Source organism: Ambystoma mexicanum, chromosome 4p (assembly GCF_040938575.1).
Source record: "Ambystoma mexicanum isolate Mex_15411 chromosome 4p, UKY_AmexF1_1, whole genome shotgun sequence".
Lineage (NCBI taxonomy): Eukaryota > Metazoa > Chordata > Amphibia > Caudata > Ambystomatidae > Ambystoma > Ambystoma mexicanum.
In genome coordinates this window covers 900,888,993-900,906,685 of record NC_090927.1, presented here as the reverse complement: position 1 = coordinate 900,906,685, position 17,693 = coordinate 900,888,993, and the positions used below count along the sequence as shown (strand labels likewise).

The 17,693-nt window shown below is 47.2% G+C and overlaps 1 protein-coding gene and 1 long non-coding RNA gene across 2 annotated transcripts in view; one reads left to right on the top strand and one right to left on the bottom strand.

The window, feature by feature from the left end:
• Positions 1–17,693, bottom strand: part of BACH2 (BTB domain and CNC homolog 2) — a 1,375,433-nt gene that overhangs the window by 342,640 nt on the left and 1,015,100 nt on the right. The window contains exon 4 of the mRNA XM_069606473.1: positions 640–894. Within this exon, the coding sequence (XP_069462574.1) occupies positions 640–894 (255 nt within the window). The remainder of the gene's footprint in view (positions 1–639; positions 895–17,693) is intronic.
• Positions 1–17,693, top strand: part of LOC138453526 (uncharacterized) — a 174,110-nt gene that overhangs the window by 51,973 nt on the left and 104,444 nt on the right. The window lies entirely within an intron of this gene.

Sequence of the window (17,693 nt, the reverse complement as noted above, 5' to 3'; positions counted from 1 at the left end):
AAAGCAAGGGCCTTATCGATGGGCTCCGGCACTGTTATCACCCGATCCAGCCCACAGGATGGGGTGTTATTGCTATTAGCACCCCTGGTTGCCAATCCAGTAACCTAGGGTGCTGACAGCAATTTTTTGTGCGTCCCGTCCATTCATACCAAATACCAATACAAGATGGCCAACACGGTGCCGGAAGACAGGGCTCTAAACGGAGCCGCTCTTCCATTTCCATGGTGGCCAGCAGGGACATGGAGCGGCGGGGGTGCGGCGCCTGCTGAAGAAATCATTTAAGTGGGGGTGGGAGGATGGGAAAACGGTGGGGAAGAAATGGGAGGCTGGGGGAAGAAGGCGGGCGGGGGAAGCAGCCATCGGGTTGCTCTGAATGCGGGCTAGGATCATAGGATTCAGCCTGCGATCCAAGCAATCCGATTGGTTGTTTACCTCACGCCAGGTGCAAATTGTAGTTACTTCAATGTGTTTCTAGAAATATTAGTGGCTTCCCCCAGATAATTGTATTCAATGTGCTAATTTATTTTCTGCATTAAACATTTACTCAGCATCAAGTGGGTAGGAGAAACCTTCAAGGTTATTCTTTGTAGGCATTGATTTTGTCATTGTAAAATGTAATTTATAATTGTGACGACATACCTCATCTGGCAGGCTCACAACCAAATCAAGCTCCATCTGTCCGACAAGAGCCTGAAAGAAGTAGTCACTGCACGCAGCAAGCACAGCTTTGTGGGCCCGGAACTCCTTCCCCTCCACAACCAAAGTCACATCACAAAAAATGCCTTGTTTCCGCTGGTCATTGAGGCACAGGAGGATATTGGTACAATGGACTGTCGACTCATACACATACATCGGCGATTCAGTCTTCTCATCTACCGACATCCCGTTTAGACCCTGAAAAAGAAACCAAGGATGCTGTAACATGAATATCAAAGTTGTGGTGAAACATTCGTATGGCTCTTACATCGCAACACACAGGCAGCGTGATCACTAAAGTAGTATAAACATACTTCAACTGAAGAAATATTGATTTTTTTCAAAAGAATATATTCACATCCTCTAATTTATTAGCGAATGGTCATATCTTTGGCCAACATAAACCAAATGAAATTTCCCCGAGATGACGCGAATCCAAGAATGTAGTGAGATTGAAAGTAGAGTATGTGAGTAAAGTGTCTTTTTTAATTGTGGTCTTTGTGTTACTGAAGGAACAACATTTAAAGCAGCCTGTGAGCAGGCATTAGCAGAATAGTGGTGGTGTGATCCTCAGAAGCTGCAGCGTGTTAGAGCCTTAAAGTGTGCAGACTGTGGGAGCTGGTCGAATGCACGGGATGTGTGGCTCTTTGGAGGAAGTGCATGATGGGTTAGGTGATGTGGCAGTGTGTTATTTCCTAAGTGTTCCCTGGGAGAGCAGTATGGAACCCTGCTGTGAGAAGATGGCTCCTCTGAGTTTTTCCATGTACTGACTAGAATGCTTCTTGACTCATAAGATTCCATGCCTGCAATGCTTGAAGGAGCAAGGATCTCCTTTAATCGAGAAGCCACCTACATCCATGGAAAAGACCATTTGCTAAGCACACCACTGGCTCACCATAGGGATTGAGCTCCTGGATTGACAGAAGAGACAAGTAGTAGATGTGACTCAGCTGTTATTTGTGAGTAAAAAGTTATGAGTGCTCCTTGGGTTGCATTTCTGGGATTTGTTCTGACGTGCAAGGGTAAGCATGCACCCCATTTCTGAAGCTTCTTGTCGAGGGTGTGTGAACCATGAAGGTCCGACCTTCTAGGAACACTTTCTCCTCCATGAACACGGTAACATGCATTTATTCAATGTATTGGTAATGTGTACCCTGTCCCAAGAACAAGTCACTTCAAAGCACTGGATTGAAAGTAGAGGGCAGTGAGAAGGGAAGAGTGTTGCAAAATCAGCAAGTGAGGAGAGATCCTGGAGAACAAGTCGTTAACCTATGAATCTAACTTGAAGCTAGACAGTAGTCACGTTCCCACAATATACAAGTTTGCGAAGAATTGCATAGCATGGGCAACTGCCCCAGAGACATGAGTCTATCAATTAAGCTCAAGACCTGAGACAGGACTTTAGTCAAGTCAGTAGCCTCTAAATGGGTATTTTACGGTTAAATGTCTGCAGTAGAACTTACCACACAGAGTTAGTACTGGCCCTATTTGGGTTACTTGGAGTCAGCTGTGGGCTTGATTTGTAGATCTAGTAGTCACCTAATTTGGGGATTGTTGTATTGCTTCAGGTGGGTTTCCACGAATGCTGTGCCAAAGGTTAGGGTGGTGGCACCAACCTGTGGATAGGTATCAAGGCATATTTAAGCTTGTCCCAACCCAGAGGAGCCTCTATTAATTGGGCAACCTAAACTAAACCCACAATAACGGAGTGCATTGCACTAGAGAGGGCATGCAGGAATATCCTGTTGCACGGTTATGCACCAAAATGTCTGTCAATGGACCAGAAGGTAAGGATAAGAAGGTAGAATGCTGGGTTCACAAACCTGCTGCTGGAGATCCAGATACAGGACCAAATATACGGCTTCCAGATAAAAAGACTCTTCAAGCAAGTCACAACTTGGCTCAATTGAATCCCTTTTGTATTCCTACAGGGAGGATATTACATGTTTCTGGGCCTTAAGACAAAGGGCCTCATTACAGTTTTGCCGGTGCTGTAAAAATGCCTGTAATTCCAGCACTGGCACTTTCACTGCAGCAAAACACAAGTTTGCCAGTGGGGGCACCGATTTACCTCCAACCAAGAGCTGGAGGTAAATCTTGCCCCCACTAGCAAAAGAATGCCAGAATTATTGGTATTTCCGGTAATCCCCATCCATGGAGTCCTATTGTACTCCATGGAATGGGGATTTACCTGCATTTCCACCACTTGGAATACGCTGGTAATTCCGGCATTCCAAGTAGCGAAAACAGTATCATCATTTTGGTGGCATCCTGCTGGATTTACCAGAGGGTTACCACCAAAAGTAATGAGCCCCAAAAACGTTATCCTTCAGGTACAATTTCACAATCAATACCTGCAGTGTGATTAGTATTCGGCTGTCATCAAGGGGAATGGATATCTCCCAGAGTTCAGGAAATATTTATTAAACTGTGCTATTATCAAAAGGAAATCTAAAATAACATTAAGAAATCTAATTAAGGCATGTAATATACAGGATATTTTCCGCTCTGCCCTTACTGTGAGGCTTTAGCCCTCAGACACAAATCTCAATTACAAAAGTGATTTAAAAAGGCAACACTTTTGCTTCATTATACATAGTCACCCCCTAATACATAATGTATGGAGAAAAATATAAGGATGGCAAACAACAATATGTGGATTTCCTTTGGCTACCTTATCTTTTCTAAAATCACATTCCGTAATCTCATATTTGTTAAACATTACACACTATTCCTTATAAAGTTTGAAGCAACAATATTTGTGATCTCCGCATCACAGTATCTTTTAAATGTTAAGGGATGTACAAAGGTTGTAACTTAAAAAATTTAATATCAGGTCTATTCAGAACAAGATTCTAAAAGAAATGCCATAGATAGCCGCTGCCATAAGAGTCTCATACATGATTTGCAAATCCTTCGATTATTGAATCAATGTCAATTTTTAGGTGGCAATTTTGGGTTTTCCAATTTCTATGAGCTACTAAGAGATGAAAGAACAGAGTACCAGGGAGAAGAAAGAACAGAGTACCAGGGAGAAGGAAGAAAGGAAGTGGGGAGTAGAACCAGTTCTGCTGGCTTTGCAGTTGACTATTTAACCCACACAGCACTGAATATCTTCCCTGGCATGAAATTACTTTAGGGAAAAATAAAAGAAAGGGACTTATGTGCTTGATGATTATCTCTACAACATATAGAATGTTGATAGCATTTAAAAAAAACACAGTCTATTCAACTAATGATTTTCTACATCTTTGGACGGCACTGCCTGTAAGCTCCTCCATGCACTCCAAAAGAAAATGAGTCTTGTTGGGTCAACTCTATTTAGATGTTTGTACACTAACCTGAATTCAAAGTAGGCGGGAACTAAAGGGTATCATTCCGCCATCTTCCCTTACTTTTTGTCACCCCGGCAATAGTTTCTGGACTAGCAGGCAAAGGGCACGTTCATTTTTTGCATCCTCTGTGAAGGCATCATGAAGCAAGACAGACAACAGATTGACTTTTCTTAACAAAAAGTATTTCACGTATCTTAATTGTCAGGATATAATAAGGCGTAACTTGCCCTAGGCTAAGGTGGTATTTCTCTACCTAAAGTAACTAAGGATAGTCTGTGTCAGTAAGTTCAACTTACAAGTCTGTATGTGTCCAAAACCTATACTTGCCCTCACAACTAATGTGTAGGAAAACAGTGTTCAAAATAAAGTTCCGAGCTTCTTCCAGCTCTGGCTTGTTTCACTTCCCCTTCCTCAAGTTCACAATAGAGAGATCTCTGGGTTCCCTTCCCCAAGAAGGCAGCTTTTCCAACAGAACTACAATCAGTTCACGTCTCTTGACTTTCAATGGTGCTTCTAGTTTCACTTTAGAATCCTTTTGATTAATAGTTCACAACACATGATTTCTTTCACTTATACCACACAGCCTTGTGTCTTGGCATTCCTTGGTTCTTTCTCCAGTAGGGGCTACTCGGTATAAGCACAGTTTCGGACCAAGGGGTCCACCCATTACAGGTCACGCAACCGATAACCTCTGGTACTTCGTGATGCTCTTGGTCAACACAGGTTTTCTCCTTGTAGCTGTGTCAGTAATCAACCTTTGCTGTAGTGTTCTCTGTGGCAGTATTTAGGCATTGCCACAATTTGTATTACATTCATTCTGGGTGGTTCATCCTTTTCCCCCACCCCTGGTCTTACATTTTCCATCCAAGTTCATCAACTTGCCTTGCCACACTTGCTTTTCACTTAATTTGTAAGTGTTTATTATGGGGTTTCACTTGGTTTAAAAGTGCTTCTAAATGGTTTTCACAGTGCTCATAACTGCACATCATTTGCATTCCACTCATGCTGTATTTTCTTAAACTTTCTATATCTTCTCTTTAGTTCAGTATTCAATAATTGCGGTTGCATTTTTATAAAAAAATACTTTGCAATTGGCTGATATTCCATTGTCTTCCATTTCCTCTCCAAACCCCATTCTTGGAGATTCCCGTTCGATCAGTGCTTTTCTTAACAAATGTCCAATTCCAGCCCCTGGAGTGCCGTGGTACGAGTGTTCCCTTTCTCACAATCACTGGTGCTCGGTCGCTCCTCCAGGCGTTGTCCTCCTGTTCTCTGGCTTCCACTTGCTTGCCGGGTATGCTTTGGGAGCTCCAGCGAGCAGCACTTGCCACATGTGAACCTCGCTCGGCGGCCCACGGCAATTCAGAGTCTTCTGTGTTCCTCAGCTCCAGCTCGGAACACGTGGCACAGGGGACTGCAGGGGCTCTGAGCCTCTGCAATACATGGCATCCTCTCCACTGGTACCTCTCCAGCCTGCTCCTTGCCTCACAGCTGCGTCCTTCTCACCAGGCAGGTTCCCCCTTCCTCTCTGCTGGTCTCTGCCTGTATGCACCTTTGGCCTCTCAAATGGCTGCAGGTGCAAGCCCTTTGCCTGACCACAATTACACCTATTAATGGGACATGTCTCACCCTCCCAAATGTTCTCCCTCTAAAGCCCTCTTCCTCGTCTCAGTACCAAAGTGGTGAAACTGAATAGAAGTGTGCATTACTCCTAGTTGCCTCTTCCTTGTCCCAGTTTTAAAGGCATACACGTGTGGGACAGTTGGTGTGTAGGGAAGGGATAAAGACTGACAATACCATACGAAGGCAGGAGGAGGGCTTATTCTCATAAGGGAAAGGGGACACCATGTCTCACCGAAGACATCCTCTTCCTGCTCCCCAAGGTCTCTCCACCCGGGTGATTCCCCCTCCCCCGCTCCCTCCCCACATTTCTACTGCCAGGGTCAGAATCCAAGAGCGATGGCCTTTCCCTGGCCACCTGAGAGGAAGATCTAAGGGGAGTAAATGGGGATGGAGGGAATGCCCTTAGGTTCCTCACACCTCCCTACTGGGAATTCGAATCTAAGCACTGCTGGAAATGCTCTAATGCCATTTCTTGCAGAACTATCTTTCAGGCGCCAGTTTGCATTTATTTCAATAGCCTGCTTTGGGACAGAACCATTTCTGGGTCGCTACACTGCAGTGATCAGCATTTGCCCTCTGGATTTAAACACAATTAACGCGAAATTGCTGCAGGCACAGCTATGTGTGCAGGTAACGCATGGGTGGGGAGATTACTATAGTCCTTCGCATGCCCCATAATAGGGGAAAGTGGTGAGTGATTAGTAAGGGGAAGGAGAATGGAGCTACTTGGACTGAGGCACAATGGCTGCAAGTAATGGCGGTCATTTAAGATGCAATTTCTTTACTGTTTTTATTTCTGTCTTGATAGCAACAGTTGTAAAACAGTGTTGAGGGGGTGGAGTGGAAGAAAGGCTGGACGCAGGCATGGGGTTTGCATTGGGTAAGAGGTAGAATCAGGGCCAGTTTGCATTTACTTTGCAATGCACAAGTTCTGCTTGAAATGTCGAGTCTGGTAATTTGTTTCTAAACAGAATTTCTTAAAAGTAAAGTATTGTGCACATTTTCCAGCAAGAGCATAACATGCTCTCTTAAAACACAATGAATACTTAATGCATCGTGGAGAAACGATCTGCATTAAAAAGCTTTACATCTGCACACACATAATGAGATGCAAAACCCGGGTTGATCGGTGTGTTAACACAAGAGGAATGGACAGAGAGCAAAACAGCCCGACAGTGTGACCCCTTTTGGAATTCTTGAAGATCCAATACAGAACCAAATGGTGCCAAGTGTCTCAGATTAATTGCCAAATCTCCTACAAGTTGGCATCTATCTACCTGATTCAGCCATGCCAATTACCATGCGTTACCATGTGGCTAGTGACTTCCATAGCATAGAGACTGACACTTTCAGCCCCATATTCAGAAGCTGCATGCAACTTGCCCACCACAACCGTGCTGCAGCCTTCACGTGCCCACAGCAACCCCCTATCCCCACACAAAGAAACTCATAGCTCCCAGCCTTGCCCCATAGCATCCCTCTTCAACTCCTCTCTTGAGAGTGCCACTTTTCCATCATCCTACAAGTCAGCTACAGTTATCCCTATCGTTAGGAATCGTTCCCTAGATCTTAACTGTCCTTCCAACTTTCGTCATGTCTCTCTTCTACCTCACTATTCCAAAATCCTAGAGCATGTAGTTTTTCAACTGACTCACTGAGTTCCTTTACACACACAACCTCCGGGACCCTCATCAATCTGGCTTCAGACCTCTGCACTCTACGGAGTCAGCTCTCCTCAATGTCAGCAAGTACATCACTTCCGCTAGTCATGCTAACCATTAATCTACTCTTATTATTCTCGACCTCTCTGTTGCGTTTGATAATGTCAATAATTCTGACCTTCTCTCAACACTATCTCTCATATGTGTCAAGGACAAGGCCCTCGCTCAATTTGCTTCATATATTGCCCCCTGACACTTTCAGGTGTCCCGGAACAGCCTTACCTCCCCATCACCCTCCTTTGCTGTTGGTGTTCCCTAAAGATCAGTCCTGGGTCCACGTCTCTTCACTCTAACTCTGCTCTAGGGACATTGATGCCTGCTACGTCATCTATCAACTTTTTCTGATGTCTCTCAGGTGATCTTCTGCTCTCCTCCGTTCCCTCCTTATCTGACAAGCTATGGTAAGAAATGTCTGTCTCTGCGTCATCAAATACTGGATGGCCTCTCAAGCTGAACTCCACTAAAAAATGAAGTTCTCTACTTCCCATCTAAACATGCCATCTCTTCCTCTTCCACTCTTCTCTCCTACACACCTTCCCTACACTGCTAGCAACCTTGGTATCATCTTCGACCCATCTCAACATCAGAAAAATAAGATCACTTCTTCCATTCATCAATGCTAAGCACCTGATCTCCTCTTTAGTACTCTCTCAAGCAGACTACTGTGCCAGTCTACTCTATGGTCTTCCCAAATATGCTTTCTTCATCTCTCGACAAATTCTTCAACTTTGCTGTCCATACGCTCTTCAGTATTCCCTGCTTCACCCAGTCCATCATCAGACAGGTTGGTTATCTATGAGACAGAAGGCAAAGTATAAACTCATTATCATCATCTTCAAAACAATACACGACTTGCCCCACCCTACCTACTTGTCCCACCGTACCCATCAGGCCATCTCACTTCCTACTCCCCCTCGCTCCCTATGATCATCCTTGGCTTACCGCCTTGCCACCTCTTCTGCCCCTTTAGCACCCTCATTTCCACTCGCTTCCTCTCCTAGCTCCTTACTCTGGAATGCTCTTCCTCTCCCTCTGCACTACTCCCACTCTAAATTTAAATGCAACCTCCTAGATTTCCTCCTTTCGGTAGAACCAAATGCATAGCATTATAGGCCACCGCTTCTCCCTGTTCTCCTCTCCCCCAACTCTCTAGGATAACCCCACGTCATTTATCCCTCACCCCTTCATCCCAGAACGTACCACTTTCTTCACTATCCCGTTCCTTTATCATGCTCTACTGTCCTCATTCCTGGTTCATGTTTCTACCTCCCCTGCATCATCAGGTCTTACATCCACATCCTCACACCCACTGTTAAGGACACTGGTCCTCCGCTCTGTAAAGTTTGTAAGCATTTGTTGTGCCATAAATGTGTTGCTTTCCCTTTAATTTCCATACATAAATATGTGCTTGCCTTAGGACAAGCATTCCTGACTTTTGCTCTGCTGGCCAATGGAAGAGCCTAAATTCAGGAATCCTTCTGATCTATTTTGTTGTGCTTCTATGGCTTTTTATGTAATTTAATGGTACATGTTGGCAAATAGACAGGACAGAATAAAATTAGACCATGAAGAATAGCACAAAGAATAAATGAGATTGTGGTCCCTTAAGCTGTACAAATTAAAGTCAAGCAAAGTTTTCAGGAATTGCAAGACAAACATCCATAACACTCATGGATAGAAAGTTGATGGTTAGGAGGAAAGGCCACCGAAGGCCATGGCAGAGAGTAGGACACTATAGCACAAAAGGAGAAAAGGGCAAAGATCGCCAAGTAATGAAGGCTGTATTGACGGCCCAGCTGCTAGTGATACAATGCAGAGCCACAGAGCCCAGAGTCCAGCGTGCAGAGCGAGTCCATGACACTCCAAACACAGTGCTGGAAATGTGAAAATGTACTTTGGGAACCTTTCTCCATTCGTGTGGGCGGGCTAATGGGCTGATCCCCAGCCCAAGGCAAAAAGCACCCCCCATCTCTTCAAGGAGCCCAATCATGGCGATTTGCATTAAAGCAAATAGCATTGTGGGAAGCTAAGAATGGCCACATTTTGCATTTGAAACAGGTCTGTGATAATTATTTATCATTAACGTTCTCTTCAAGTAGTGGAGATTGGGCTTGTTAGAATCTTCCAGCAAACATCTGCATTCATACACAGAACAGATACACGGAGCCAAGGTTCAGGTCAACCTTCTTGAGTGAGAGTGAGAGTGAGAGAGAGAGTGAGAGAGGTTTTTCTCTTTCTTAAAGGGGCTGCGTCCCTTTTAGCCACGTACAACACCTCCCCCGTGCTTAACATGAAAGCCGGGTTACATCTGTTTCAGAGTCTCGCCGGTTTCCTCACTGTTCTGTGGGATCTGCCCAGAGACTCCCTGCTTTCACCAAGTACTTCAACTGGGGGTTCCATTTCATCTTCCTCGCATAGGTCTTCAACCGCTGTCTCTTGTGTTTCTGACTTATTGAGATATAGTTTTTTTTAAAGAATGAGAAGTTTCTGATAATATCCCCTGGTTCTCCAGTCGCCGTGATCATGGGTCCTTTGATGGCCATGATGATCCGAGGCTCTGGGCTGTAGCGTGTGTCTGTTTTCTTACGCTGAGTTTGCCGGACTAGGACAGCTTGTCCTACCTCAAGTTGGGGTTCTTTTGCTCTCCTCTTCTTGTTGGCCCATTCTTTGGCCTTCCTCTTCTTTTCGGTATCTCGTTCTCTGATGGCCGTATCTTCTTCTGGTGTGTAGTCTTCCCACTTAGGGATGCGTGTTCGGGGTTTGTATCTTACCATGAGCTCGGCTGGCGGTTTTCCTGTCGCGTCGTGCTGGGTGTTTCTGTAGCTTCTGCGCATACTGCAGATGGCTTGCGTGTGGGGTATCTGTTCCACTACAGCTTTCTGTCTGGTTAATTTGATGGTGGCCATGAACTGCTCTACCATCTCGTTGGCTTGGGGCCGGAGTGCTGTGACCTTCTGGTGGTGGAAACCTAGGTGGTCTGCAAATCTGGCAAAGTCGCGTCCTTGGAACGGGGATCTGTTATCTGTCTTGACAATGTTAGGGATGCCCCACTCGCTGAATAGTTCATCTACGATGGGTGCTGTTTCGGTGAATGATGTCGATGGTGTTTGCTTGATGAATGGGAACCTTGAGTATTCATCGATGATTACCAATAGCTATCTACATTCTTCCAGGGGTCCATGGAAGTCCATCGCGACTTTTTGCCAGGGTCTTGCTGGAAGTGTGGTTGGTTGTAAGGGGTTCGGGGGTTGACCCCTTTGCTGCTAGTTGCCAGGGTCTGCAGTGTGTCAGCATGTCTTTGACTACAGCATCCATGTAAGGTAACCAGACGTGATTCCTTAGAATCTTTTTTGTGTTGTCAATCACCCTGTGGCCCTCATGGGCTAGTGTTACTAGGGTCTTCCTTAGATCTCTCGGAGCTACTAATCTGTTTCCACGTAGTAGTATGCCTTGGTCTGTGGCTATCAGTTCTCCGTGTATTTTGGCTAGTCGATCAAGGTCTTCCTTGTCTGCTTCCCCCCTCGGTTTCCCTTTTCCTGGCGCTCTCTCCATTTGTTGGAGCGGGCGAGGTGGACGGCGGCTTTGATCGTTGGGTCGGCCTTGCTTCTTTCCGCAAATACTGCTGTTGAGATCGTCGGTGGCATGGCATTGGAGGACAGATAGGAGATGTATTCTTCAGCCTCATGGGCCAGGGCGGCATCTTTTTTTTTTATCATGGGGTGTCTGGACAGGTAGTCTGCTGGGTTGGCTTCACCCCCGGGTTTGTGAATGATCACATAATCTTATTCTTGTAGTCTTATCCCCCAGCGCTCTATTCGGGGAGGCATTCTGCTTTTGGGATTGCCAAATATGGAGAGGACTGCTTGATGGTCCGTTACGCGGGTGAATTTCCGGCCAATGACAAAGTGGTGATATTTTTCGCAGGCCCATACCGCAGCAAGGCTTTCCCTCTCGGCTTGCTTATAAGCTCTGTGTGTGATAGGGCTCGGCTAGCGTATGCCACCACCGCATGTCGTGCGTCGTCTTTGGCGTCAGTCTGGGCAAGGATGGCTCCAAGTCCAACTGGACTAGTGTCTACCGTGATGATGGTGTGCCATTCTGGATGAAAGTATGCCAGCTGGCGGTGGTTGGTGAGACACTCTTTAATAGTCGTGAACGCGGCTTGGCAGGGCGGGTCCCAGATGAACGGTTGGTCCTTTTTCAGGAGGGTACGGAGTGGGTCGGTGATTGTGGCGTAGTTCGGGAGATAGCGCGCACAGTATCCCCGCCATTCCTAAGAAGGAGCGTAGTTCCGCCGTTGCCATGGGGGACTGAAGGTCAGTTATGGGTTTTATTTTGTCCGGGTTGGCTGTTATTCCTCTGTTTGAAAATATGTGCCCGAAGAATTTGAGGCTGATCTTGATGTCACATTTGAGTTCATTTAATGTCAGCCCCGCTTCCTGGAGGGTCTTGCAGACGGCTATTGGGCCTTTGTCGTGCTGCTCTTGGTCTTTCCCGAAGATCAGAATATCGTCACTGTAGTTTAGAGAATTCATTTCAGATGATATTAGGCGTCTGATTGTCTCTTGAAAGATCTCTGCAGCGGATGATATACCAAAGTTTAGTCTCTTGTATCTAAACAGCCTGTCATGCATCGCAAAGGTGGTGATGGCTCTTGGGGCAGGTTCTAGGACGAGCTGGTGGTAGCCCTGATTGAGGTCTAGTTTTGAAAAGTGTCTTGCCTGATTTAACCTGATAAGCAGGTCTTACAGGCTTGGGCCTGGGTGTCTCTCCCTTTGGATGGCGGTGTTCAGGATGCGAATGTAGACGCATATGCATAGGCGTCCATTGTCTTTGGACACTCTCACTATTGGGGATAACCATGGCGTTGGTCCTTCTGCCTTCTCTATGATGTCATTGAGAAGGAGGTGCTGGATCTCCTTTGACACTTGTTCCTGAAGCTGGAAGCCCACCTTGCGGGGGTGCTGTGGCACAAGGGTGATGTCAGGGTTGATGTGTAGTTTGATGGCCGAGTTTTTGAGCATTCCCACTCCCTCAAACAGTTTGGGGAATTGATCTTTGAGGTCTACTTTCGCAAGGGGTCGGCATGTTATTGACATGATGATTTCTCGTGTTGAGGGGTGTCCCTTTATTACTTCTGACTGGTCATATTGTAGGTCCATCAGCGCCAGGGCACTGGCCGTTCGATAGCTGAGGAGGCAGTGACCTATAGACTGACTCTTTATGACGTGGATCGTGGATGTCACCGTGAGGTCGCGATGTGTCAGGTCGCATTAGAATTGCCCCTTGGATGTCATAGGCAGGGCCGCTCACCATTGGAAGATGTGCGTTCTGGATTCTCGTAAAGGTTAAAGAGAGGCGATGTAGAGATACAGATCTTCATTCATGATGTTTACCGTCACTCCAGTGTCGACGACAAACTTGTTCCTGGTGTTTCCCATTTGTATCGTCACCCTGGGGGCTGAAGTATCTTCAACATCGACGTACAGGGAACGTATTCCCTGTCGTACCGGTCTTGCAGGTATTGGGTTTGTTCACTCTGGCCTTGCTGATATCTTGGTGAGGAGTTAGTGTATGGGTCCATGTCCTGTTCATGAGGTGGCAGGGAATCTCTCATGTATGTCGCCCCGTGTTCCGGTGTTTGTATTGGGTCTCGTTGGCGGATGTCGTATAGTTTGTGATCTTTCCTGTCCGGTTCAAACTGTAGTCCTTCTAGTGCCCTTACAATGTTTGGGCGTTGATAGGAGTTCATAGGGTATGTTGCACCTCTTTCGACGGGGCGTTGGTTGTGGTGTTCAGTGTGCATCTCTGTTGTGCGGCTGGCAGTTCGTTGGCGGGCTGAGGTCCCCTCAGGGAGTTGTTCCTTGCACATCACTTGAAAGTGGTTTTCCATTCCACATCGTAAACGGCGTTGGCCGATGGCAGGGCATGGTCCTCTTTGTGGGTACTCAAACCCACAGTGGTATCATTGACAGTCACTCTGTGTCCGTTGAGCAGGATATCTGGGAGTAGTTCTGATTTGCGAGGCTGGGTATCGGGTGTAAGGGCTTATGGCTGCGATGATGTCGCCCTTTTTTGGATTTTCAATAGCTGCGGCCTGGACGTCAACTCTTTCGTATACTCTGGCCAAATCCAGTACCTCTTTTAAGGAAAGAGGCTTTTTTAGGAGGTGTTTCCTGAACATCGAAGATATGCATCCTTCTATTATGCGTAGTCTTATCGCTTCGTCATCGTTAAAGTTGGTGTCGCACTTGGTTATCTTTCTTTGAAGGCGGATGACATTCTCTTATGGCTTCATGAGGGAGTTGGCCACATTGATTGAAAGTGTATCGCTCATAGTCACGATTGGGTGTTATGATGAGTTTCTCATTGATGGCATCTAGGAGTTTCGAGTAGGTGGTGCCGTCTTCTGGAGGGATTGTGCATATGATGTTTTTAATTTCTCTCCCTGCGACCTTGGCGAAGATGCTTAATATGTTGGGGGGTTCTTGTGTGCCAATGGCACCTACGAAGTCCTCAAATTCTTCTACCCACTCTTCCCATCGCTGACCCTGGTCGTGGTTTGGGTTCAGTGTAAATGGTGCGGGTCTTCTCATTAGGCTGGCATGGGAGGAGGGTGCTCCTGGTAGTGGTGGCTGGGCATTTGCATCTGCTGCGTCCGGAGCTGACATGGTGGCGCCGCTGGATGAAATGTAGTGTCTTTGTTGTCGCTCGGGGCGAGGGTCTCCGGTGTTTTGAGTCACAGTGGCCAATGAGGCAAGACAGTGGGTTTTATTGTTTAGATCAAGGGCACCGTTTGTCACATGGACGGGTGGTGCTAGTGTTTGGCGTGGGCGCAGGCACTGTGGCGCCACTTATCAGAGGTGCGTGTGTCCCTTATAGGTTATCTCCACTCCTGGGTAATTTATTGGCCCTCTTTCTTATTTTTTTTGTATGTTTAATGCAATGTCACGTGATGGGAGACGCTGGGTTTTGTTACTGGGCCCCGTGCTTGCTGGCACCGCTGTCACGGAATGGGAGACGCAGGGTTTTTCTTTCTGTTTTTTTTAACCGTGTCTTTATTTCCCCTCCCGGCCCCTGCTGGAACTCCTTACTACTTGGTGGATACGCCCGCAGCGGTCCGTTCACCTTCTTGTTCTCCCGGGTACGGGATACAGCAACTGGGCCTGCTACGCAGAGTCGGGATGCAGCGGCAGCGGTCTCCTGGGCTCCGGTTGAAGCAGCTGCTGGTCTGTGTCCGCGGTCGGGCGCAAGGACCTCTCACTTGGCGTCGGGCACACAGGCCCGCGAGGATAGTTCAGCACACAGGCCCACAAGTGTAGCTGGGCGCTCGAGCCCACACGATGCACCAGGCATACAGGCTCTTTCCATCTGCAGGGCACACGGGCCCACCTGATCAACTGGGCCTATGGGCCTTCGAAATACGTTGGGCACACTGGCCCTCCTCCACTGCAGGGCACACCAGACCACCTCCCTGTGCTGGGTCTGCGAACTCGGCCACACTGCCGGGCACACAGGCCCTCCCGATATGCTGGACGCTCGGGTCCACCTCTGCTGGGCTCACGGGCCCTCCGATGCTGCCGTCACACAAGGGTTTGTGTTGGCTTCGTCGCCAGTTGTTAGGATCTTCCAGCAACCATCTGCATTCATACACAGAACAGATACACAGAGCCAAGGTTCAGGTCAACCTTTATTCCCTCAACATTGTAACTAACTTTCCCCGTCCCTTGTCCCTCCCCTTCCGTCCTCTTCCCGCCTTGGTGTGTGTTCTTTCTTAAAGGGGCTGTGTTCCTTTTAGCCACGTACAACAGGGCTCACTGCCTTTGTGTGTCCTAATACCCGCATAAAAAAGATATGTAAATCCTAAGACATATATACCTAGTTGGACACCTTATCCAAAAGATGTGAGGTTCATTTACAAGAACCTCGTGAATTAAACCATGCTTCAGGTTCCCGCAACTTCAGAAGCCTGCAATCAGGTGGGAGACCTGGAGCCTGCAGCAAGGTGAGCGGAAGCTGCCGGCTTGGGAGCCTGTAGTGAGTTGAGAGCTGCCACGCTCGGGAACATGTTTTGCAGGCTGCTGGGCTGGACTAGACCCGGGAGGTTGGGCCTCAGGGCGGAACGGCACGCTGTCAAGACACATTCCGCTGTGTCTTCTTCCGGACCCTTTCCTACTCTGTCCAAACCAAATCAAGTGTTGGCAAGGGCAGCAGGAAAAGTTCTCACGGCACGCTCATAACTTAGCCAAGAAGACCACCTGCGCTGCCGAATACTACAAATGTCCAAAGTGGCCCAATTGCCACAAAAGAACCTGCCGGGGCAGCAGCTGGCCACTGCTGATGCAGCCTCAGCACAGGACATGTGCACACAGGATTGCCGCCTAAACTGGCAGAGCCGGCAGCTCAGGGGGCTGTGAGTACAGCCCAACTGTGCGAAAGCACAGGCAGTGCACACCAGTAGCAAGCATCCCATTCATCCAACAGGACAACGGAATGAGTGTGCCGCACTGCCCAGACAACCAACTCCACTGTACAACCCGCACCCGTTCAGCTCTCCAGTGCAACTGATGCCGCTGATGGCCATAGCTGTACACGCTTAGCCCCAGCAGACACAAACAGGGCAGGAGTGTTTTTTTGCAGGATAGAGGCACACAGTGTAAAGGGAGGAGAGGATGATCGGAGGTCCTGTCTCCCAATAGCAGAAACGAATGCTTTATACGAGTTGACACCACAAACGTAATTCCTCTCAAGCACCGTCCACCCTCCTCATAGGACATGTCCACACCACACCACCAGGCAAAGTCTGTGCAGGGCTGTTGCACATACTGACCTGGGTTTAGGAGCACAATGGAAGCAACGGGTCACAGCATCGGGACCGGAGGAGGCACTGCTGCCACACAAACACACATTACATTCTGCCACCTGAACTATTTCAGTTACAAAAGTGGCATCTAAGCCATCAAAACAGGTCAAACCTTAAGTTGGGGGCATACTCAAGGAAGCTGGTCCCGGTTTCTACAGGGAGAAGCGGTTCTCACGAAAGTCAACAATAGAAAACAAGAAAAAATGCTGAAGACTAGTAGACATGCGGATATCAAATCAGGCACTGGGAAAAGTCAGGTGCCGAGACTATAAAGCAGCCCCATGGGCTACCTAAATCATTACTCAGATTCCTGACATAACTCCAAATCGATCGTCAATGGCTACATGCATTCCCTGAAGGGTTAACATGAGTCGCACAAGCAGAGCCTCAAAAGAAGCTGCACACGCTCGCAGATAACACGTCTGCGCAGTCAGCGCTTCCCAGGCACCTGAAGCTGCTGAGCAATTTTTGGGAAACCAATTAATTATCAATTACACCATCATAAAACAAGAGCAGTATAGAGGCAATAATGACATTTAATTACACACCATTCCGTCGAGCGCCTGCTAAACACTGCACGAGGCTGATTTTGATTAATAATTCATTCAGCTCTAAAGTTTCAGGAAGGATAATTATACGGTGTTACAGTTCCCACGCTGATTTCTGTAATTACAGATTACAGCAGCGGTAGCAACTGAAAAACCCTGGATAACAGTGCAACGTCATCCCCAAATAATTGAATGCATGTTTTGGAAGATGGTAGAGAATAAAACCCACACCTGACTAGGCTGTGTGACCATGTGACACGTGTGTCTACCTGCAGGAAGGCAAGGAACACAGTCCAAATACAGTGGCACACGCTGAAGTTTCAAACTATAATCAGTTTTAAAACAGAATATTTTAGAATCCGAATACTTTTTGATCACTTCTGTCATTCTAGAGAGCCCAAGAGATTTATTTGCCCTGACCCTCTTTGCACAATGTGGGTCACTGGGCTGCTTGCTGCACCACAGCTCTCTGCTTGTGTGACAAAACAGTAGCCTTGAGGCAAGAGGTCCGCGCCTGTTCCCCCTGACTGCTTCCACTCCCATTTCATCACTGGGGCTGGCTGGGTCGGGCCCCTTCCTCCTCCTCTCTCACTTCCCACTCTGCCCACCTCCTCTCATCTTCCTGCAATTGAGTCACAGTGGTCTGGCAGCCCTCTTTTTCTAGAACATTCAGCCTGCCATTCCCCGAATTCAAACTGCACTTGGAACTTTTAACTCCACACAATTCATCTGACACCCACTGGACTAATCTTCCTATGTCTATCTTCATATGGGAATAGTTTCTTACCTGTAACTCCATTTCTCCAGCATTGGTATCTTTCATGGATTCACATGCTTAGACTATTCCCCGTCGTCAGGCTGGGAATCCTCGGTAAGTTATATAGACATTTTCCATAGGAAAAATTCC